We start from the raw sequence: 24619 nt of genomic DNA, 5'->3' as shown, positions 1-24619 counted from the left end.
TAATATAAATTTAAACTATAATACATTTTCATGCAAATGACATGCAATTAAGTGTCTTTTTCACAAGGGATATCCAGGTCAGCATGGATACCTGTTGCTGCTTCAATGTTGATCGACCCCAGGATCGAGCCCTGATGCACTCCGTATAGTGTAATTGTATAGGACGTGTCGGGGCTGAGCCCAGACATCCATAAACTACGTGCATCACCAGATACCGAAAGGTTCTGTTTTTCTGGACCACCTGCTGAATTTGCCACTTCAATCACAAAACTGTCAAAGGCAAGGCCATCCTCAATGATCCAGGACACATTGAAACTATCCCAAGATACATCAGACACACTCAGACTGCCAAGCTGCGGCTTCTGCTCCTCTGACAGACAAAGAAATCAGAAATGAGTTATTGTCACTGAAATTAATTACATTTGCATAATGAAATGAGCTCAACTTGCCAGTGCCACTGGCATAAACACAATGACAGATACAGATAAAACAGTTTATAGATGGAATGAAACGATATGAATGAAGACATGAGGCACAAAGATGGTGTTCATTCATGTTGAGAAATTATGGTCAGTGATCCGATATAAAACGTTAGGAATGATTTCATGCCATAATCCCGAGGGAACGTTTGGAAAGCACAGGAACAATTCTGCAAGCGTTTTGTGGCACTAGAGGTATAGGATCACATCTTGTATAGGTATTACCTAAAATGTTTAGTTTGATTGGAGAAAGTGAACTTTAAATAATATTCAATGTTTAATAAATAATTAATACAGTACCATTTAAAAGTTTGGGGTCGGTAAGATTTTGTGAAATGTTTTTGAGTCTCTTATGCTCACCAAGGCTGCATTTATTTGATCAAAAATACAGTAAAAACAGTGATAAATTGTGCAATATTATAACAATTTAAAATTATGTTTTGTATTTGAATATGTTGAAAAAAAGTAATTTATTCCTGTCATCAAAGCTGAATTTTCAGCATCATTACTCCAGTCTTCAGTGTCACATGATCCTTCAGAAATCATTCTAATATGATGATTTGATACTCAAGAAACATATCTGATTATTATCAGTGTTGAAAACAGTTGTGTTGCTTAATATTTTTGTGGAAAGAGTGATACTAAAAATTTGTAAAAAAAAAAATGCTAATATAAAAAACAGTAACACTACAATAAGTTCTCATTTGTAAACAATGAACTAACAATGAATGAGCAATATATTTGTTACAGTATACAGCATTAACTATAATGTAAAAAATGCACATTTTGGTTTTAAAATTGTATTAGTAAACATTGAAATTAACATGAACTATGATTGATAAATGCTAATAAAATGAACTAAGTATTGTTCATTCTTAGTTCATGTTAGCTAAAGTAGTTAACTAATGAAACCTTATTGTAAAGTGTTACCAAAACAAACTATAACACTAATAAAATAACACTGATACTGTATGGTTCCTTGCTGAATAAAAGCATACATTTCTTAAATTAATTATAATTTCATAAACAATTTCTTTTGAACTTTTGAATGGTATTGTACAACTAAATACTTAACATGCACAGAACGTCGCTTGCAGGATTTGAGTTTGAACTAAGCCAAATTTCTTTCCCAAGCCATCTTACGCCTGCAGAAATGCTCCTAAGTGAATGACATTAGTAGTACTGTGATGGCGGATGACAGATGACTGTGGTTTCTGAAGATGATGTCCATGTACCTGTCTTGACGTGAACATTGACTGGTTGAGATTTTTCGCCATCCTTCATCCCATATAAAGTAATGTCATAAAGCATGCCAGCGGTCAGCCCATCAACATGGACCTGCCTGGCTTCTCCAGATACGTCAATAATGTGCTCTTTAGACTTATTCGACGTTGAGTTCAGCTCAACGATGAAGCTATCGAAGGCTCCTTCAGGAGCTGACCAAGATAGCCTCAAACTATTTCTGCTCACATCTGAGACTTTTAGGTCACTTGGAGGCCCTCGACTTGGGCCCTCAAGTTCGTCACCTGAGGCTTCAGCTTTAAAATCTTCTGTTAAAAAAGTGGAGGTAGAGACTGCTGGTTGAACCTCCTTATGGAGGCTTGGTAGCATTGTTGAAACACTTTTGACGGTCAAAGCAACAACATCAGGAGAGGTAGACTGTGCTAGAGGAAAGTACATTCATTGCATTTAAGGTCAGAGATTAAAGACGGGACAGAATTAGAAGTGCTTTTTCTGTGTAACAAGTCATTGATAAGTGCACAATTAAAGGGGTCATGAGAAGAGAAATCAAATTTGCCTTGATCTTTTGACATATAAGAGGTCTTTGTACCATTAAAACATCCTGAAAGTTTCAAAGCTTAAAAAGTCCTTGTTCTAAACAAAGCATTCATTTAATCAATAAAATGGGTCATTTCAGACAGAATGAAGGTTGAAAATTATAGTTTTTTTTGCATATATATTTGTTTTTTTATACATAATAAGTCAACCTCAAGGAACATATTAAAATAATTGTCATGACCCCTTTAAAATATGACTATATTCACATTAAACATACCCTTAATCTCCTGTTTATCCTGGGAAGTGGTTCTTTGATTTGCTCCATTAATAATTGTAAAATAATTTCTACTGAAATCTCAAAAGTACATTTCATAATTCTTTTTGAATTAACATTATGAAGGTCAATCATATTCTCACTGGATTCATTAAATAGTTGCACCACTTTAACAAGTGGTATTTCATCCACATGTGTATGTCAGGGTTATTATATTTAACTAAGACCATAAAAAAGCATTTTCATTCATATATATTATATATTCAAAACATATTCCTCCCTGCACTGAGATTTGAGACACACTGCATGCGATAAAACTTAATTCACATGCAAATGATGTTACCAGTTCTTGAGTTATTGAAATCTGCATGCATGTATCTGAAAACATCTGGCATTAATGGCTATGATGAGCCATTAATTGCTGAAGTTTCCAAGTAGTCCACCAGAGTGGAAGTACATGGGACACTTCAGACTGATGGTCAATCCATGCAGACCTCGAGATGTTTTGAGGAAACGGCATGCATGAACTCAATTCTTTGTTAACTCTATCAAGTTAATATTCTACCAATCAGTTTTCTCATGCATTCTCTTTTTTCACCACACAGTTTAGTTTGTTATGAGCATTAACTATTTTCTCCACTGAGATTTGTGGATAATCTTGTCATTTATAAACTTGGGCTGGGTGATGTATATTTGCAATATATATATGAAAAAACAAAAATAAGAGTTAGAGTTCTATGCCTGAGTCATTATTTGCTGGCAGCATGATTCATGGAGGTCATGGAATTTTTTATGCATTTATGTAATTTTTTGAGCAGCAAATGTTTGGTTCATTTTAATATTCAATAAACGATTATTACAATAATTATAATTATTATATTATATTATATTATATTATATTATATTATATTATATTATATTATATTATATTATATTATATTATATTAAATAAATAATAAATAAATGTGGCATTTTTCCTTGTGTTAATTTAGCAAAAAAAAAATTTTTACTGGAAAAATATGTATTGCATTAAACAACAATTCTTGTTAAAATAATGGCTCCTCTTATATAAAAAAAATGAAATGGTAAAAATTTAATATTGAGATAAATATTGAATAGAGTAAAAAGAATGAAAAATATATTTATTTATTTAATTTTTTTGCTGTATCACCCAGCCCAAATAAGCATCCATATCCTGATGCATCATCATCATGCATGTTTTTTGCTCTACCATTTGGTGTATGGGAGCAGTTGCAAATCATATATCATGCAAAATGTGTCATTCCACTCTTAAACCTATGAGACCAAACATTTCTTAAAGTAGCAATGGCACGAAATCAAACAGATGACTTGAAACCCAAAGATAGTTTATACCTGTAACTGCTACTGCTTCTAGTAGTGAAGATCTTTGGTTATTGGATATTCCATAAAGCCTTACTTGGTACTCAGTGGAAGCCCTTAGACCTCGGATTTTAGTGTCATTCACCTTCACATTGAGATGAACCTCCTTGTTCCATTTCCCTGAGAAATCTTTAAGTTCTACAGTGTAACTATCATAGCCAATGAGCAAATTTGACTCCCACGAAAGATCAAATCCATCGGATGTGACATTGGACACGGTCAAGGTGCCGGTCGGATCCTCGTATCCACTCCCAGAGAACGGGCTCTCTGAGTTGTCGAGAGGCACAAAGCTAATGACATTGTCGTCGGTGCCTTTGGCTGAGCCGAGCTCAGGAAATGTGTTCGCTAGATAAAAAGTGAAAGATGCTACAAGAAAAAGACAAAAACATTTGAAACTGGGCAACAACGGATGAAACCTCATGACAAGAGCATGATCACACGTGCAAATCCCATTCATTCAAGAGCAAATATGATTGACTATCATCTAGACAGATGAATCAAATTAATGCCAGCAAAAAGCCCTCACACTGTTCCCTTACCAGGTGCAACACAATACGTTTCCTGAAAGTGAAAAATGCTGCATGATGCCACAAAACCGCAAATAATCTGATCATATTTGATGTTTAATTCACAGCTGTTTGGAGAGAGATTTGAGTTCGGGCATATTCAGAAAGTCAGATTTACTGGTGTCGCAGCTGGTTTGGACACAGTGTTAATTAGTTATGACAGGAAACATTCTTCACGCAAGTGCACAAATGCAAACAATGCACTACAGCAAGTATGCAGATCTATTGAACCTACTTAAAGGAACACGCAGACTTTTTGGGACTTTAGCTTATTCACCGTATCCCCCAGAGTTAGATAAGTCCGTACATACCCTTCTCATCTCCGTGCGTGCCGTAACTCTGTCTGACGCACCCACCACTAGCCTAGCTTAGCACAAAGACTGGAGGTAAATGGCTCCAGCTAGCATACTGCTCCCAATAAGTGACAAAATAACGCCAACATTTTCCTATTTACATGCGTGTACAAATAACAAGGTCACATGAGACAAAGCCATCTTCTAACCATATACATACTGGGAACTATATTCTCAGAAGGCGAAGCACTGCTACTTGTGCGGAGTGATTAGCGCAACACCTGAAAAGCACCGTTGTTACTTCTGTCAACAAAACCAACGTGACTCAAACTCTGAGTGAACTCTCTGCTCCTCACCTCGGGGCTTCTCAGGTGCTGCGAGCAAATCCCTCCGCCCAAGTAGCAGTGCTTCGCCTTCTGAGAATATTGTTTCCAGTATGTATACGGTTAGAAGATGGCTGTGTCTCATGTGACCTTGTTATTTGTACACGCTGTGACTATACAAATCACAACATGTAAATAGGAAAATATTGGCGTTATTTTGTCACTTATTGTGAGCAGTATGCTAGCTGGAGCCGTTTACCTCCAGTCTTTGTGCTAAGCTAGGCTAGCGGTGGGTGTGTCAGACAGAGTTACGGCACGCACGGAGATGAGAAGGGTATGTATGGACTGATCTAACTCTGGGGGATACGGTGAATAAGCTAAAGTCCCAAAAAGTCGGCATGTTCCTTTAACACACGCCGTTTCTCTGCACTGGTGATGACGATAAAGTTTCCGCCATGTGTGTTATATTCTATCCACCTTATGTTTCAATGCAGAGGTAAGCTATTTTCTGTGAATTCATGAACTGAATTACTGGCTCAAAGTGAATAACAACACTATTGTCTTCTGTAGAGCTGCTTATGAGTGAATTGAACTAATTTCGTAATTGAATAACTTTACACAGTTATTGAACTGAACTGAATCAACGCTGAACTGACGTGAGCTGAATAATGACACTATCATTGCATCATTGAATCATTATTTTCCTGTTTATCACTGTAAAGCTGCTTTGAAACAATCTGTATTGTATAAAGAGCTATAGAAATAACTGAAATAAAAAAATAAAAATAAATTACTTGAATGTGTGATTGAATGTTTTGATTCATCATCGGTTATAGTTAAAAAATATGAATTGCTTGCACTCCTTATTTGTAAGTTTCTTTAGATAAAAGAATCTGCTAAATGAATCATTTAAATAATATCAGTTTGCAATATCAAGCAGACTGTTTTGCACAGCTAAAATAACTGGCAGTGGCTGGCATGGAAAGCCTTGCACACACACCCACTCTTACATTAAAAATAAGGTGGATAAACATGCTCTTAACTTTAGATAACTTGCCTACCAAGTAGAGAAAACTGACAGCAAAAGGAAAACATTAATGCATGCTAAAGCAATCCTTGCAATGTTGATAATTGCATTGCGGTATGAATTGCATTGACACATTTTGGAAGGCTTCCAAAATTAAACGTAGCTGAATGTTTCATGCCTAAAACTGATGAACAAATATTATGGGGGAAAAAAAACATGCATATAAAAGTTAGTCATGATCATTTTCACAATCTCTTGTCCACACCTGCAAACAGAACAATGGCATTATCATGTTGCAAAAGCAATCAAAAGTAAGGAAGCCCTCACCTGTGGATGCGGTTACAGTGGCTGGAGCACTTCTTCTCCGTGCGCGTTCTGCCACGAGGGTGACGGTGTAGCGCATGCCAGGAGTCAGGCCGGTCAGCGTGTGTGTGGTGGCAGTAGCAGGCAGCTCCAGTTCTTCCCGTCGCCCGTCGGCAGACACAAACGCCAGCCTGTAGGTGGAGATCTTGGCTCGGGGTTTCTTCCAGACCATCTCCAGGGTGGTTTCAGTGGAGTCTCGCACTTCCAGGTCTCGTGGTGAATCCAGATCTATGTGGGTGGAGGTTCAAAACACAGCACAGAAGATTCATCGTCATTCAAGAGAATGAAATCAAGAAGACTGAAGAGATAAAGACTAGTCTGTCATCATCTACTCACTCTCATGTCATTCCCAAACTGGGAGTATTTTTGTTTTAGGAGGTTTTTAGGAGAATCTTTGTTTGTGTTCTATATAATAAACATGAGCCAGGTGTTATCAAGCTCAAAAAATGACAAAAAAATAAAATAAAAACACCATAAAAGTGTTCACTATATAGTCGTGTAAAACATGATTCATTGATGAAAGTCATACTGGTTTGAAAAGAGGACATAAGAGGAGTAAATGAGGACATTATGTACATTTCTGGGTACAATTATATTAATGTTATTGTTCTTGGTATAACTCTTGGTAGGCATCTTTATAAACAGCCTGCATTTAAACAAAGTGAAATGTAAACAACAGCATTTATTTGATAAATATAAATCTTTTGTAAAATTATACATGTTTTTCTTAACTGTCACTTTCGATCAATTTAATGCACCCTTGCAGGATAAAAGTATCAATATCTTTCAAATAAACAAAAACTAATAATATTGACCCCAAACCTTTGAACGGTCGCTCATATAAAGAGAAGAGATCTCACCGGTCAGTGCATTGGTGGTGGCCGGCTCACTCTCTCTCTCATTCTGAACGGCTGTGACTCCAATGCCGTACTCCGTTCCAGGCTTCAGGCCTACGGCACACAAAATCCGTTAATCCAGAAGATGAAACTCTAAACTGATGCATTTTCAAGCAGGGAACAAGGGGGGAAATTCTGAGTTATGACATCTCTATGTGAACATTTTCATTTCTTTATGCGAGTTCTTAAATTTAATCCTTTTGATTTTATACAATGCATCATGTTTAAAGGAACCGTATGTAAGAAATGTATTTCAATTAATCATAAAATGGCCCTGATATGTCACTAGACATTAAGAAATCATGTTCATTTCAAATACTTATATCACTGACAACAGTAGTCCGGCCAGGATATTGTCATTTAAAAGTGAAGTTGCAGCCCTCAACTGATGTTGATGTTGTCATGTTGTGTTTTGGCCTGATGCTCCACCCTCCACCTATCTACCAATCACGAAGTCAGTAGTGTTTCGGCATCGGGGTTGCCAGATCTGCTCTAGTTACCACAGCTGCAGCTACAAACGTGTCGGATAAAAAATGTCTAACGTTACGAAACCTAAAAGACCTCGTTATGAATCCGAAATACGTCGTGACAAAGTCAGAAATAAAACAAGGATTTGTATAGGAGATGCCTTTGAAAGATGGAGACGGCTGAAAACGGAGAAGATTCTACGTTCCTGCTGGATCCTGCAGCCTAACTGGCAACCTCGAGTCAGGGGGGAGGGGGAGGGGGAGGGGATACACCGCTCTACAGTAATTTGAAAGTGATTGCAGTACCAGTTTTGGCCACAATCTTACATACGGTTCCTTTAAGCACTTAGTAGTCTACACATCAGCAAACAAAGTGCACTTCTCAGGAGTTTAAAACAAGTTGCATCTGTGGCACATCAAAATCTTGTTTACAGTATGGGTTTAAAAACAGAAATGTGCAGTTTCTATTTTTGTTAAAGCACTTTTTATTCTTTCTTTAAATGTTTTTGGATAAAACATTTTTAATACATCCTTTTTTGGGATGATCTTTCTCTTTAATCTTTGTGCATATTGTGCAAAAATCACGGCAGAAGTTATTGGATATAACTGACTTGACCTTTTTTATTTTACAACTCTAGTTTCAAGTTAAAACATAAATTGTTTGTTCTTGATACTTTCTTATCGTGTATTTTAATGTTTGTGTTGCCACGTTTTTGCCCTTTTTTTTTTCAGACTAAATTACAAAATCACAATCAACACACTGCTAAAAAAATATTTGCTTGCTTAGTATTTTTATATTGTTTTCCATTTCAAATTTATAAAAATTAAATAACTTAGGGGGAAAATGACTTAAGATATTAAATCTCGTTTTCTGACAAATTGATCAAAATTAAGTGAGTTTATGACAAAATATCAGCCAATGGAGAAAGAGACAATCTTGTTTCCCCTTTGAATTAAGTTTATTTTTCTAACTCTATTGACAGACATTTGTCAAATATGATCACAATTATTTTGTCTTTTTTTAGAAAACAAGATTTAATATTTAAATCTTGATTTATGAATGTTTAGATATTTGCACTAGAACAAATTGACAAAAATACCGATTCTTTGCAATGCAACTAGTAAATAAAATGCAGTTCTCAATAACAGCAGTATCAGTGTTACCTGTAATTGTGGCCCATGTCGTGTCTCCTGCTCTTCTAGGGAACATGTCTTCACCATGAGCACCTCCTGCGATCGGTCCGTACTTGATACGGTATCGGTCCACGGATGAGCGGCTGTTCTTCCATTCCACTGTGATGCTGTTGTCAGTCTGATCAACAGCTTTAAGGTCACTGGGGGAATCCAGGCCTGTGACACACAGAAATCCATCCCAGCATCAGTAAAACATTGGTTTGGCTGAGTTAAGTGAAAAACTCCTGATATTTTATCCGTAGAGTGATCATACCTGTGGTGAAGCTTTCAGAGATGGGCTCGCTGGTCAAATCTCCCCTTCTAGAGCTGAGAGACACTCTGTACTCAGTGTCGGGTTTCAGGTCTTCCAGGCTGTACTGCGTGTCTTTGGCCGAGAGGTCGACGTCACGATGGACTAACGGGTCTGTGCTTGGCCCGTACGAAACCCTGAAGCCGTCCACCTGAGACACAGGCCTGGACCAGGAGATCACTGCCGACCTGTCAGTCACATCGCTAACATCAATCTGTCCTGGAGAATCGATTCCTTCAGCAAAAGGAGGGATATGTGGTTATACTTACAATGATATTCAGTTAAAATAACATTGTCTCAGGTTGTGTGTTCATTCACTCGCTCTGCCCTTGTCTTGTGTTTTGTGAGCGTCTGTTTTGCTCTGTGTATCATGGCTGGTTTTATCGGCCGTGTGCTTCATGTTTTGAGTTCTCATTAGCTGCATGTTCGTGTTTAGTTTGAGCACATGGCTTGAGATTGTGCTCGTGTTTTTGAGTTGTTTGGTGTGAGCACATGGCTTGTCGTGTGTGTTTCTATGTGTCATGTGCTCTTCTGTCTTGTCTTTTTATGTGTGCATAAGATTGACACTTTTCAATCCCATGAGGCCACGGGAGAGGATTTGTAAATGGCAGTGAAGCGACGTAACTGACGCTGATAGGTCACATGATAATGACAACATTGCAGATGTAGTACGTCCAGATTACATTCATACTCATACTATATAGAACGTATTTCTTTAGCGGCCATTAAGTAATCATGTATATATGAAAAGTTCAGATGCAAAAGCCTCTAAGTGCCATCTGAAATTTTCTTCTAGAATGATCATTTTTATCAAGCTTGTATATTTAAGTTCAATAATTTCACTTAAATGGCAATGAAAATGACCTATTAATTGTCATTTAAGTGAAATTACTGAACTTAAATATACAAGCTTGATAAAAATGATCATTCTAGAAGAAAATTTCAGATGGCACTTAGAGGCTTTTGCATCTGAACTCTTCATATGTATTTATTTATATGGTTTGAATATACACCTCTCTCACAGCAAGACACACGATTTGAGGAATCAAATCAAATGCACACTTGCACACTGCAGTTTAATATGTCGTGTTAAGGGTTAATTCAAATGAATAAACTAGACTATAAACTTGTCAATGCCTACAAAATTCGTTCATGCAGTAAATATGCACTGAGAAGCACATTTCACCCTCAATGGATTGACGTCACCATGACAGATATCTCCAGATCTAGAACTCTGAGCACTTTACAGGCAGTAAAATGGGGAACTACACTAACTACTGTCAGAAATCAGGGGCCTTTTGAAACCAAAACACGTCTTATTGGTTGTTCTCGAGGATTGCATGTGTGCAAAGGCTGTAAATGTCAAGCCAGACACATGGATCTTCCAGATTTCTCACAGAATTGGGCTGTTAAAGCTCTGTGGGTCGGCCCACGCTGGATGTTTCATTTGGTTAAATGATGGCCTCTATTCTTCTTGGCCTTTCCAAACAGCAGGCCTTCAAATTCTTTACTGCTGAGCTAGTTTCACCTTTGACCTCCGACACTTTAGAGCGGTTTCCCAGATGTAGATTAAGCCAAACTCTGCAGTCAATTACAGCACTGATCAAAAGCGACGCCTTCAACATTTACTTCAATATTGAAATGGGATCATGACACAGACAATAAACAAGAGCTTTGCTTTAGAGAAGGTGCATTACTTGTCACTACAGTCGAGCTTATTTCGGGTCCTCTGGTGTTGTTCTTTATGACGGACAAAGTGACTTCGTATTCCTGTCCCGGCCCGAGTCCTGGCTGCTCAAAGTTGGTCTGGGAAGGTTTCAGGTTGTTCACGATCTTCCCGTTTTCTTCCTTCTGTTATGGAGAAGACAGAATAATATGCATTTAGCTTCCTTTAGTTATGATTGTTTCTGCAAAACCTGTAATATATTTAGTAAATGCTAAAATCCAGATCAGTGGGAGCCTCAGACATTTTTCCAAGGGGGCTTAAAGATAACATAAAATGATTGAAAATAAGACAAAACAAACATCAAAATGAGGCAAAACAACAACAACAAAAAATTATTGTTTTAATTCACACCCTCAAAAACCTGGATATATAAGGTGGTATAATTTTAAAGGGTGAAATAAAAAATAAATAAAAAAATTGGCTTTTTTTCCCACATGCAAAAATTATTTCATAATTTGTATTATTTATTTATTTTGTCTTTTTTGTTGTTGTTGTCTTTAGTCTTTTAAAAAGTCATATAATTAATAAAATCTCATAACTCTATGGGCATTTTTAAAATGAATATAGTATTTCTAGGTATGCCAAGATCTAAAATATTTTATCAAGAAGAAATTTGAGCAAAAAAATCCTTGGGTTAAAAAAAACAATGGGTTCTTCTAATATTGTTGTAGACAATGGGGAGCCTTGGAGTCAAACAGGCTGAAAAGTGAAACCCACTGAACTTGATGACCTCAAATCTAATAGACGTGTACTAAAAGTCACAAAAGTCCAACTGTGAGTCTATATTTATACCCGTTATTGGCAGTCATGATTTGACAGAGAAAATGTGTCATGCAAAAGTTGACAGTTTCCTAAATGCTGGTGGCATGAAACAACAGAACTGAAAGTGAGCAGTAAGTTCAAACATCTGGGATTTCTGGAGCACCATTAAAGCGAGTCTTAATAGAGACTTTATGGTTCAAGGATGGTTCTTTTTAATGGCTCCTTAAATGAGTGTATGAGCTCATGGCCGCCTGTAACTCTGACTCAAATGGAGAAAATGCCCATTCACATCACTTCTAATGAACAGTGATTAAATTGTCCATTACTCTGTTTTAAACACGAGAGAGAGAGACTCTGAAAGCAGCCGCATGACCGTATAACCCTGGCACCTAGGAACGCTGTGTGAACAACTTGCCGCAGTAAATCTGCTGACCTAAAGGTTGACATGTTATGTTCTACCAGCTTGTACAGAAATAAATTTTTACTATTAGTTTTAAAGCAAGTTATTAAAGTATTTCACTTTTCTCGCACTTTGCTTTAAAGAATGTGGCTCCAAAAATGTTCATGTCCTGAGAAGATGTTTTTACAAAGTTATTGACACTGACTGAAATACCTTTGCCTAGTAAGGCATCAAAAATATATATTTTTGGTGTACTTTCTGATTCAAGTCTTTCCCCCAGTTTTTTTTTCCTTTTAGTCTGAACAGCCAGATAAATACAGGTAAATGCGTAGGGAAAAAAAAGCCTTTAACATTATCTCCCATTGACACTAACCGTGTTACGAAAGTTGAGCTCCCAGCCGTCAAAAGGAATGTTCAGCTGGTCCCACAAAACTTCCACAGACGTATCAGTGATGGATTTAAACTTCAGGCCCTCAGGCTGCGGTAGATCTGCAGGGAAAGAGCACAGGTTTATTAGCCGAGTATCATGACATTCATTCAAGTTTATTAGCAGTGTTCAGTGCCTGGATATAAGAGGTTTACCTGTGCAGATGTATAGTGGCTCAATGGATTAGTTCCCAATGCTGTTTAGACAGTTTTGCATGTGCAATGAAAGGTTTGGCCAACTTTACTGTCTGTGTTAAAGTTTTTTCTGGGTTTTAATGAACTACTATCATTATGCTTTGAGCAAAACACTTCACTCCAAATTGTTCCAAACTTTCCCTATAATTTGTGAACTGTAAGCTGTTTTGAATAAAAGAATAAGCTAAATGACAATAGAAAGAGGAAGTGACACGAGTGGCATGGAAAATTACAACAAATAATATCATGATAGATATATTTTATAATCTTTTACATAAAATATTGCAGTAATGAGAATATAAAAATTAAAGTTTAATTTTGATGATATAGCTATGAGAGCTGGGGTGAGAGGAAATGCTTAACTGTCATAATTATAAACAATTATTAATTAATTAATTAAGGAATTAAATAAATTATTAATAAATTATTGTGTTATTTTATATTATTTATTATATTATTATAACTGTATTAGTATTATTAATAAAATGTATTAAAATAAAAAAATTAAAAGATAATAAAAAAATCCTAAAAAGTAATAATGATGAAAAATATTAACAGCCCAAAAAAAGATTTTTATTTCTTTTTAGAGTGAATTATGCCATTTTCTTGACAGGTTTCATAACTTGTACTCCTAAACTAATGAAAAACATGAAACCAATCTGACAAAAGACAAAATATGAGATAAATTTTTCTCCTAAATCAGACTTTTGTCTCATGCAGTTTTGCCTCTCAGGTGATTTATTTTCTTTTTTTTTGTATTGGAAAAGACAAAAAAAATTGTAATTAGTATTATTGGATAGATGTTAGTTATGAGAATACTGAACTGCAAGAGACCGCATTCCAGTGTTAGACAAAATCATATATATATAAATATAAACATTTGTTTCACCAGAAAGTGTGCAGGTGTGTATAGTGCTTGCACGTGTGTGTAATGTTGACCAGAGCGTGTGGACGTACGTGTGGCCACTCTGGCACTGACGGGAACGCTCCTCTTGTTGTTGAGGACGGCATACACGTTGATCAGGTACTCGATCCCAGGCTCCAGCTCAGAGACGGTAGCAGACGTCCGATCTCCAGGCACTCGGAAGTCTAACTGCAGGCCGCCTGGTGAAGTCGGGATGTACGTGACTAAAAACTCCGTCACCAGCATCTCGTTCTTCCATGTGAGGTTCACCTTCTCTGTGGTTACATCTGTGACGGTCAGGTCTTCCGGTGGTGAGACTGGGAAAGATATTAAGGCGCATTTACGTCACAGATGTTGAGAGACCGAATAACCTTTAGTGCCAAGTGGTTGGAAAATTGTCCATGTTTCCATTGTGGTGACCCGAATTCATCCAATCAAACCATGGAGAGGTTTCAATAAAGCTACACAGAGTAAATAATCTTTCGTTTCTTATTAATGGTCCTCTATGTAAATCTATTTCACAGGCACACATATGGTATTAGTCAATAAATGAGTTTATAATTAGCCAAATAAACCTCCTGCTGTTTTAGTCCTCAATGTTAATCTAACAACAAAAGACAAAGAGAAAATCATTCACTGCTCTTGACTGAATGACTTTTGTAACTTTAATTATGATTCATTTATATTTTATACTGTGAAGACTACACAGTGTAATTTTACATTTGATTACTTTATTCAATTTAGATTTTTCACTGGTGTCTTAAAATCTGAAAAAATTATAAAATATAATAATGCAAAAATATGAACAGTGAAAGTAACAGAAGATCCTACAAAAAATGTAACAGGCATCATTAGGCATAGAAATAACTTAAGAAAATATCTATTTGCTAAGTGATAAGCTCAATTCATATTCTTTTGGTTTCTCTGCCCAATATTATTTTTTTTTAAAATATTAAGGTATCGGTACTCGGTATTGGCAAGTACTAAAAATTTCAGTAAAATTGGTATCGGTGCATCCCTAAAAAATACAGTAAAAACATTAATATTGTGAAAGACAATGTGAAAAATTTGAAACATTGCCTTAGCAACTAGTTTAAATAAAAAGTTTAAGTATTTTATATTTAATTTTATTCCGGTTAACATTTATTTTATTTCAACAAACGCTTTTTAATGGTTTTAGTTTTAATTGTTGTTTTAGTTAAAAACAATAGACATTCCAAAAAAAGTTAAAAAAAATTGTACGGAAAATACTAAACTTTAAAAGAGAAAATATAATAATAAAAATGAATGCAAAAAAACAAACAAACAGAATATCTGCTATTATAAGATTCACCTTCTGAGCAATCCTCGCCAATGTAGCCTTCGTCACAAACGCAGCGGCCGTCCACACATTGGCCCACTCCCTTGCATTCGTTCGGACAGCTTCTTTCTCCACAGGCATCTCCAACAAATCCCTCGTCGCACACACATTTCCCGTTGACGCAGCGTCCGCGGTTGTTGCAGTTTCCAGGACAGGTGGGAACGGAGCAGTCCTGACCCTCAAACCCCTCCTGACAAACACACTGGCCGTCCACGCAGCGTCCACGGCCGAGGCAGTCATTGGGACACTTCTTTTGAGCGCAGTCCTCTCCGGTGAAGCCTTCGTCGCAAACGCACTGCCCTGCGACGCAGCGTCCACGGTTCAGGCAGTTGCTCGGGCAGCTCAATTCACTGCAGTCTTCGCCTGCGAAGTTTGCAAAGCAAACGCACTTCCCGTCCACGCACTGGCCTCGACCGTAGCAGTCCGACGGGCAGCTTTTGATGCTGCAGTCCTCGCCGCCAAAACCCTCTTCGCAAACACACTGCCCGTTAACGCAACGCCCACGATTATTGCAGTTATTAGGACAGCTGAGCTCTGAGCAATCGTGGCCTTGGAAGCCAACGTTGCATTCGCACCGACCGTTTATGCAGCGACCTCGGTTGTTGCAGTTGTCCGGGCATGAGAGCTTCCCGCAATCCTCTCCGAGGAAGCCCATGTCGCAAATACACACTCCGTTAAAGCAGCGTCCTCTTTCGTTGCAGTTATTCGGACAGGTTAAGCTGGAACAGTCCTCGCCTGTGTACCCGGCGTCACATACACAGCGGCCATCAATGCAGAAACCTCGTCCTGAGCAGTCGTTCAGACAAGAGATTGTCCCACAGTCTTCTCCGATGAAGCCTTTATCACAGTAACAGGTCCCATTGTCGCATCGTCCGCGGTCGTAGCAGTCATTCGGGCAGATGAGCTCGGAGCAGTCAAAGCCAGTCCAGGGTTCATCGCAGACGCACTCACTATCAACGCAGCGCCCGCGTCCCAAACAGTTGTTGAGGCAATCCGACTCTGTGCAGTCTTCCCCAGAGAAGCCTTCATTGCAGACACACGCTCCATCAACGCAACGCCCGTTCTCGCCGCAGTCGACCAGACAGGTTTCCAAGCTGCAGTCCTCACCCGTGAAGCCTTCGAAACACTCACACTTCCCGTTAACGCAGCGGCCCTGGTCGCTGCAGTCTCCGGGACAGACGGGAATGGTACAGTTGGGGCCCTTCCATCCGGGAGCACAGACACAACTGCAGGTTTCAGTGCTGTAGTTTCCACGGCCGCTGCAGTAGGGCTTCGTTCCGACAGCACCTAAAGAATCAGGAGATACGTGTATTTACATATATGCATTTGGCAGATGCTAGTATCCATCAAGGTATACATTTGATCAGTTCACACATTCCCTGTGAATGGAACTCATGACCTTGGCGTTGCTGGCGCCATGCTCTGCTGGTTGAGCTACATACATAATACGTATATGCAATTTTCAATTATGGAAATATCATTGCCAAATAGCATTTGCTAAGGAAGAAGCATGTAAACATTAAAGGGATACTTCAGGATTTAGCATTAAGCTTTGTATTAGTAGAAAACCTGTAGTATTTTCGAATTACCGTGCTTTCCACCCTCATATCCCCCTGAGAGGAGAGATTTATGTATTTTTTGTCTGGAAAAAATCCTCCGATGACGCAAAAATCGTCATTTTGCGTCATCGGAGGATTTTTTTGGGCCAGAGGCTAAAGACTACAGCCAGAAGGAGGAGCTGTCCCGCATGTTTTCAACCCGCCCATAGAGGGTGGGATCTCACTCACAGAATGTACACATAGTATCAGCCGTCTTTCTTTGGAAGCTAAGCTAGCAAGCTCTTGTTCTGTGGAGAAAGCTGAGTAGTAGGAGAAAGCTGAGTAGTAGGGGTTACCATCCTCTTTTTCCCGGACATGTCCGGCCGTCGAGATCGTCCAAAATGTCCGGGATTCGGCTTTTGCTTTCTGCAGTCACCATTCATTGTTTACATGCAAACCTTTTGTTTCAATCTAACTGAATTCATTCCTATTGGTGAATCTGAATGTAGTGTTTACATGAACGCTAAACCAGTGATCGGTTGATGTGTGTTTTAACATTGCTAAGAAAATTCCCGCTCCTCCGTGAGAGATAGGAGACCGGTGCGTCTCAGTAATCACGCCACTGGCCTCGCGCTGTTCTCCCGCGGCCCTCAGTCTCGTCCTGCTCGCCACAGTAAACCTAATGTATGGCGACTGTAGAACGCAAAAGCCGAATCCCGGACATTTTGGGCGATCTCGAAATACCGGGCAAACTCATCACGGAGTCTCACAAGTAGCCTAGCCTTCTTGTTTTCAACTGCGCGCTCTAACCGGTAGGCGTGGCCTCCTAGAGCAGCGAAGCAAGTGCATTCTGGGAGTTGTTGTCTTTCATCCACAAAAGCCAAAAATACATTTTCTGGCTTTTCTCAGTCTAGAAAGCTCCAAATTCAAAAAAAAAATATTTCACATTTCTTCTACATAAATTACCTATTTTAAATACACATTCATCTTTCCAGAGGTGAAGTATCCATTTAATGCACTTCAAAAGCGCCATGACCTCCTATTTAGAAGTTTAGAAGTTGTACAGGTTTGCCAAAGTATATTGCAAACAGTTACATGATTACGGCACATGAAGACTTAGTGACTTTATAGATTACTGATTATTTTATTTATGATTTCAATTAATTATGTATCTTAGGATGGATAAATAAATGATTGAATAAATACATATTTTTCTCTATGCTAACAAACAAACAAACAAATAAACAAACAATTATTTTATGATTAAAATTAATTCTGTAAATAAAGATAGTAAATAAATGTTTTATATAGGATTTATATGAATTATGTCCCTGAGGTTTAATAAATATTTTTTTTATTTTTTTTTATGATTTATATACTGTCTCTGAGCAACAAACAAACAAAAATATTTTATGAGTTTAATTAAGTCTGTAAATGAGGATAAAAAAAAAAAAAAAAAAACATTCTTCATGATTAATTCTGTCTTTGAGGTTAAAATAAACCAATCAATGTTTCCTTTATGATTCATATTAATTCTGTCTCTGAGGTTAAATAAAATTGCAAAAATGAGAACTATTTTTATACTGGTTTTGCAAACTCTTCCCACCTCTTCCGTCAAACAGCCCATCCTCAAATTTACACCATTGGTTGAGCCAATTTCGCTATATCGGGGTCAGGGTGCTCAAAAAGATCAATCTTTTAAATGTGACGCATCGTGTTCATACTTTTTGAAGGAATCAGAGTATGAATGGCATATATTTGTCCCTGCATTATGATCCTATGAATAAGAGATAGCATTTAACACTAAAAACAAAACACCTTTAAAATCTGACTGTCAGTTAACACTGAAACTTTCGAACCTCAATAAAGAAGTTAATCTGAATGTGTCCCGTACCTGAGACCTCTGCGCTGCAGCAGGTCGGCTCTGTGCCGCATTGCTCTCTGAGTGTGGACACCTCACCCTCCAACATCTCCAATCGACTCAGGAGCTCCTTCAGATCCGGCAGTCCACCTGTACAGCCACAGGCCTGCTTGGGGATGTTGATGCGATGGGTGAAGACAATCTGATTACTGCCGTCCAATGTCTGGTCTGTTACCATCTGGTCTGAGCCAGATGGTGCATCCTTCTGCTCGAGATCCGAACCACCACCAGGAGAGTCTAGATCCACACACAGAGAGCTACCCGGGACTTTGATGTTGTAAACGTGGTTGAAAATGACCGGTTGGGAAGAGTTTGGAAGGGTCACGTTGTGTATGCCGGGAATCGTCAGAGCTTCCCGTCGGTGCCTGATCATCTTCTTTACAAGGCCGGCGTGATTTAGAGTCATCAGGGTGGCCAAAACCAAACAGCTTATCAGGCGACCTGACCACATGTTTCTGCACTAATGAATGCTTGTCTTGGCAAGAAAGCCTGCCTGGTGAGTCTGGACAAAGTGGTGCTGTCTCTGAAAAAGACAAGACACAAAACATATTATAAAAAATGTAAAATGCATTACAATTCCAAGTATGGATAGAAAAGGCAGAAAACCCCTTCAAAGCACCATCAAATCTGAAGTGTCAACCAGTCATTTTAGTATAATTGAGATACTATTATATTTTTAATTCATATTTTTTATTTTGTTTATATTAATTTTGGTTCCAAGGAAACATTCTATTAATTTCATTTAACTACTAAAATAACTAAAACTAAAGGAACAAATAATAAATAGAAAAAAAATAAAAATAAATGACAACAACAAACAACAGAATCACAAACAGTCCCCAATAAAGGATGATTAATTGTAGTCATTAAGCTTTGACAATTCTGTTATTGCAAAGATCCATGTTTTTCTATGGATTGCAAAATGGTAATCATATATATATACATATACATATACATACATACATATATATATATATATACATTATATATATATATATATATATATATATATATATAATTATAATGTAAATATGAAATAAAATATAAGGGAAGAACAAAACACTAAACTTAGTTAAGGTATTTATCTGACAAAATTATTAGGCAAAGAATAATTTCAAGGCAAACTACAGCTATAAGTTTTATTTTACAACGCAAAAATAAAATGCATTGAAAATTAAAAATTTCACAGGAAAAAGCATTCATTGACTATACAACACAACAGTCTGTAGTGGGCAAGAGAGTTACATTTTCACCACTGTGGAGTGCTGGAAATTGGCCGGCTGGTTTTCTGAAACTGCATCCCAGGCAAGATGCACTGTCCCGGGCATGACTTAAATAAGACCGGAGGAATGTCCTCCTCAGAAAAACAACTAAGTCCAAATTGCCATATTTGGCCAAACACCCATGCTCTTTGACATCCCCCTCCAGCTCAGGGAGGCTGCCTTGATTCGAACGCCCTCTGAAGAGAAGTCGCATGTAAAAGACTGGCCGAAAATGGGCTGTCCGGTGTTGGCGAATGGGTGACAAAGTGGTTCTTGAGGCAGAGCCACATTAGACCATCATGAGGTCCGCTTTAGGCTCACTCTGGTGGATGAGAGAGAGTTCAATTTCCACCGCTGTGGAGCTCTGCAAGTATGAAACCTCCAGAGATTGACTGGCTGGTTTTCTGAAACTGCATCCCAGGCAAGATGCACCATGCTGGGCAAGACTTAAATAATGGCCCGCTGCCTGGAAGTCTTGACTTTTTTGTGGCTTTGAGAACTAAGCTCCAGGACCACATTAGTCCATCGTAAGGCCCACAAAGGCTCACTCTGGTGGGCGAGAGAGTTCAATTTCCACCGCTGTGGAGCTCTGGAAGAATGAACCTCCAACCTCCAGGAATTGACAGGCTGGTTTTCTGAAACTGCATTCCAGGCAAGATGCACTGTACCCAGGCACGAATCAAGCTTAGACGCCCTGGAGGATTGTCTAACATCCACGCTCTCTGACGTCCCCCTCCAGCCCTTGGTCCCGGTCCTCTGGTGGGCCAGAGAGTTCAATTTCAAAAAACATATTTGCATAAAAACATTGATTACAACATAACCAGTGTTCATACTTTCCTTAGTACGCATCTTCATATTTGGGTGAACTATATCTTTCAATTCTTGTTTCAACAAATTGAACATGCATTATGTGAGGGGTAATGTGACTTATCTGTAATAAAATATTGATAGGCAGTATATTCAATGCATGTATTGAATAAAAGCCTATTTAAAGTCTGCACCAGTTATTGAACAAAATTGATTGGCACTGTATCTTACAAAAGACTATGAGGTCCATCACTCATCACGATATCCTTATTGCTGAATCATAAATTCGTTTTTTTCTTTTTCTAAGACACTCTGCCAGATTCCTAAAAATACAGTCTTTGAGCATATTAATAAAATCTGTGTTTCCCGTCTGCACACTCGAGCTGGGATGACTTCATATCTGGACATGGGAGCTGTGTAATTTGTGGATGGTGGATGGGGGCCAGAGTCTAAGTCTCCTCCGCAGCGTGGGAACGCTCATCTGAATCTCCTTCTGGATGTCCATACAGCCTACACATGTCTCAGATGTCTGAGCGTTTGTGAGTCGGAGAGGAAAACTTGACCGCGGGACCCCAGCGTGATTCGAAAGAGATATCAGACACCTACACAACCGCAGAGAGAGGGACTTCCTGTCTCTACTGTGTGAGCGCCACTTACAAACTGATTGCAAAAGCCATTTTTTCACTGAGCAGTTCAATGATAAGCTTTGTGCCTCAAGTTAGATGCAAACAATAGATGCATTTTTTGCATGTGCATAATTTGAGAACACTTTAATGAGATCCTTTGAGTCCAGGCCTGTAATTATGTTAATTAAAGTTACTTGGCAAGACTTGCTCATTTCAACGATCGACACACTCTCCTGTCGCTAGTAGGGCTGATATATTGAATATTCACATTAATAGATATGACATTTCTGATATAAAGGTGCTGTAAGTGGCTTGTTTTGCAATAACACAGTGAAATATGTGTCATGTGATCTCACACCTGCACCTGTGACACAATTACAGTCTGTAAACCGAGTCAGGGGAACTCAAGGGCTCTCTGCCTGTCAATAATTTTGGTAAGAGTTAGTAAGTTTGATTCTTTTCTACATCAAAGAATCAAATTAAAATGACTACAGTAAATAAAATAAATAAATAAATATATATACAGAAACACCATTGAAAAGTAGTTAAAAAAAGTATTTCATTGTCACGAAGGCTATGGGCCAAATCTTGCACCCAGCACAATTGACTTTGTACACCAACGCATGCATCATTTTTATTTTGCACCCGACGCACAGCGGACTTTTCCCTCCACAGACGCACGTTGGTAAATTAGGAAATGAACTTGCGCTCCCGGGGGCGATTCAGCGAAAAGAGGAGGTGTGTTCCGGCGCAAACGTTCCCTGGTGCTATTTTGCAGGTTTAGAAAAAAATTCCGCCACTGACCAGGAAAACAGTCTAAAGTCACTGACGCGTTGCGCATGTTATTCATATGCTATTTTAAGGGCGCATGCTTGGTCATAATGTAGCGTGTGCACAACGTGCATAAACTTTGATTATCTCATCTACACACAGACGCAGCAGTTCTCATTTTTAGAAAACCATACATTATTACAAGGAAAAATATTAACACACGAGGGAAATCATTGTTGTGTCCATGAAGATGTGAAAAAATAGGCATAAATCTAGCTTACACATTTACCCAAATTATTATACGCCTGTTTAACCGAAGCTAATTTGGGTGGGTTTCTCCCATCCCCAATGTCACTTCTCTCTCTTTTACGGCCCTGACGAGAACATCGGTCTCCTCGGCTGTGAACCGCTCCTGGCGTGCGCCTGGCAAATCCGCCGTTATAATAGCAAGCCGCCATGGAACAAGCGCGCCTGCTCTTAAAGGGAATGTGAGATGTCGCTCTGATTGGTTTATTTCACGTTACGCCCAAACCACACCTATGAATAATGAAGCTACTTCAGACCAACCCATTTTAGATTTGCGCCGAGATCCGCCCACAAAGTTACTTGCGTTTCGCGCTTGATACTTGCGTTTCAGATCATTAAAATAGGGCCCTATATCTGTTTGATCAAAAAACAGTAATACTTTGAAATACTATAATAATTTAAAATAACTTTTCTATTGTAATATATTTTCAAATGTATTTTATTCCTGTGATCAAAGCTGAATTTTCAGCATCATTACTCCAGTCTTCAGTGTCACATGATCCTTCAAAAATCATTCTAATATGATGAATTGCAGCTTTTCTTATAATTATGTTGAAAACATGTATATACACATACATGCATAGACATGTGCAAGCTATTTACATCATATACAGTAAATTAAAAACAGTAGATTCAGTCGATATATGAGAAGAGTCATCCCATCCTTTTATGACTCCTTTTCATGTGATATTTTGAGCGTTTTAAGGTTTTTTATAAACGTTTTGCCAACTTCATAAAAATGCATGTAATCTAATATTTCAGAACCACAGTCATCACATTCTCAGAGCGCTAACAGCCTTTAAAACACATTAAAAGTTTATTCATGACCAGACAGAAAGTACAGCCAGAATGATGCATTTAGAGTATGATGCAACAAACACGTGAGATTATAAAAATGAGAAACAAAGTGTAAATAGGACTTTTTGTTGAAGTGTTCTAGTATTATTATTGCATGTCATTTGCATATTACATAAAGATGCAGGCGTTTGCATATTGCATGAGACCAACCAGTGAGATTAACAGTAGGGATTCCTCTGTGAAATGTGCTTATTAAAAGAAAACACAAAAACACATTAGATTAATCACCAGTGAGTGAATTCAAACTGTGAGTATGTATCCAAAGTTGCTTGCTATTTAGGATGGATTTAAATAAGGTAAATTACAATCAACCAACTGCATGGTTAGTCCGCTGTGAGCAGCCTGTTAACGCTGTTAAGACGTGGAAACCTTCCAGTTTATTATTCTTCCAACCTGTGACCTTTGGGTTAGGACCCTGAACCCACCATCACCTCATCCTTGCACTTTAAAGTGTCCACTCTACACTCCCAGGTTTTGTACATTCCTTCAAACCCTAACAAGGGCTGACCTTGTGACCCTGTAGCCCTTAAAGGTCAGATCAAAACACTTAAAACTAATGCAAAGGATATACAACACAGCATACGAGTTTATGAGATCGTATATACAGCATGCACACAATAAAGTTAAAATAAAGGCCAGCGATTGGGTCGCTACGGTAGGTTCAGGAACAAAGGTTTGAATTCAGTGTAGATCTATAACGTTTCCTCCCACGTTCTGTAAAACCCCAGGATGTGAACATATAAACCTGAGCTTGAATTTCACAGGCTTTTCTCCTACATCTGGTGAGAGTTTCTGGAAAATACCTTGTGTGGCTAATGCTAATCTGGCTACAACTCACTACTTACTTATGCTTTGTTACTTGCGACTACGCTTGGGCGGTATGATGTATGTACCACGCAAATCTGTTAAGCTCCAGAGATTCTGCAAGATCATTTATTCAGTGTATCCAAAGAACAATTTTAAAAAACTTGACACCAAGCGGAAAACTACAGCCATTTATGTAATCCGTTGTAGTGGGTCTTTCCAAATAGTTCAAAAGATTTATTTTCCATTTAAAAAGCATTTCATTTACTGGCTCATACAAAATAGGCATAAATGAGTCACATAAAATGCATATTTGCATTTCAAGATAAACCTCATGTATTTTGTAATATACTGTATATATACAGTAGTCAACATTTGAAGTGGATCAAAACCTTTCATCAAAGTTATACTTTGATTAACTTTTTTGATCCACTTCTAATGTTGACTATATATTATTAGTTAGTATCTCATAATTTCAATTTACAGGTATGTAATAATTCTGACATTTTATCTAATAATTTTGATTATTAATTTCAATTCAATTGATGTCAAATTCAATGTCAATTTCAACTTTTTATTTAATAATTATGACTGTCAATTTA

The 24619-nt window shown here is 38.0% G+C and overlaps 1 protein-coding gene across 6 annotated transcripts in view; it reads right to left on the bottom strand.

Annotated features, from left to right (window-relative positions):
• Positions 1–24619, bottom strand: part of tnca (tenascin Ca) — a 61075-nt gene that overhangs the window by 24286 nt on the left and 12170 nt on the right. For 4 of the 6 annotated variants that reach the window (XM_082171036.1, XM_082171039.1, XM_082171040.1 and 1 more), the window contains exons 2-13: positions 18557–19106; positions 15098–16411; positions 13818–14081; positions 12613–12728; positions 11049–11202; positions 9316–9585; positions 9033–9218; positions 7366–7455; positions 6470–6733; positions 3907–4299; positions 1715–2143; positions 92–370 (exon numbers count right to left, since the gene is read on the bottom strand). In XM_082171036.1, coding sequence (XP_082027162.1) covers positions 92–370; positions 1715–2143; positions 3907–4299; positions 6470–6733; positions 7366–7455; positions 9033–9218; positions 9316–9585; positions 11049–11202; positions 12613–12728; positions 13818–14081; positions 15098–16411; positions 18557–19034 — 4237 coding nt within the window. In that variant the 5' untranslated portion in view covers positions 19035–19106. The remainder of the gene's footprint in view (positions 1–91; positions 371–1714; positions 2144–3906; positions 4300–6469; positions 6734–7365; positions 7456–9032; positions 9219–9315; positions 9586–11048; positions 11203–12612; positions 12729–13817; positions 14082–15097; positions 16412–18556; positions 19107–24619) is intronic. The other 2 variants (XM_082171038.1, XM_082171041.1) reach the window with 1 other exon arrangement.

This window comes from Leuciscus leuciscus, assembly GCF_965113295.1.
Source record: "Leuciscus leuciscus genome assembly, chromosome: 5".
Classification (NCBI taxonomy): Eukaryota; Metazoa; Chordata; class Actinopteri; order Cypriniformes; family Leuciscidae; genus Leuciscus; species Leuciscus leuciscus.
Note: the sequence above shows the minus strand (reverse complement) of the source record. Positions and strands in the feature narration are given on the sequence as shown.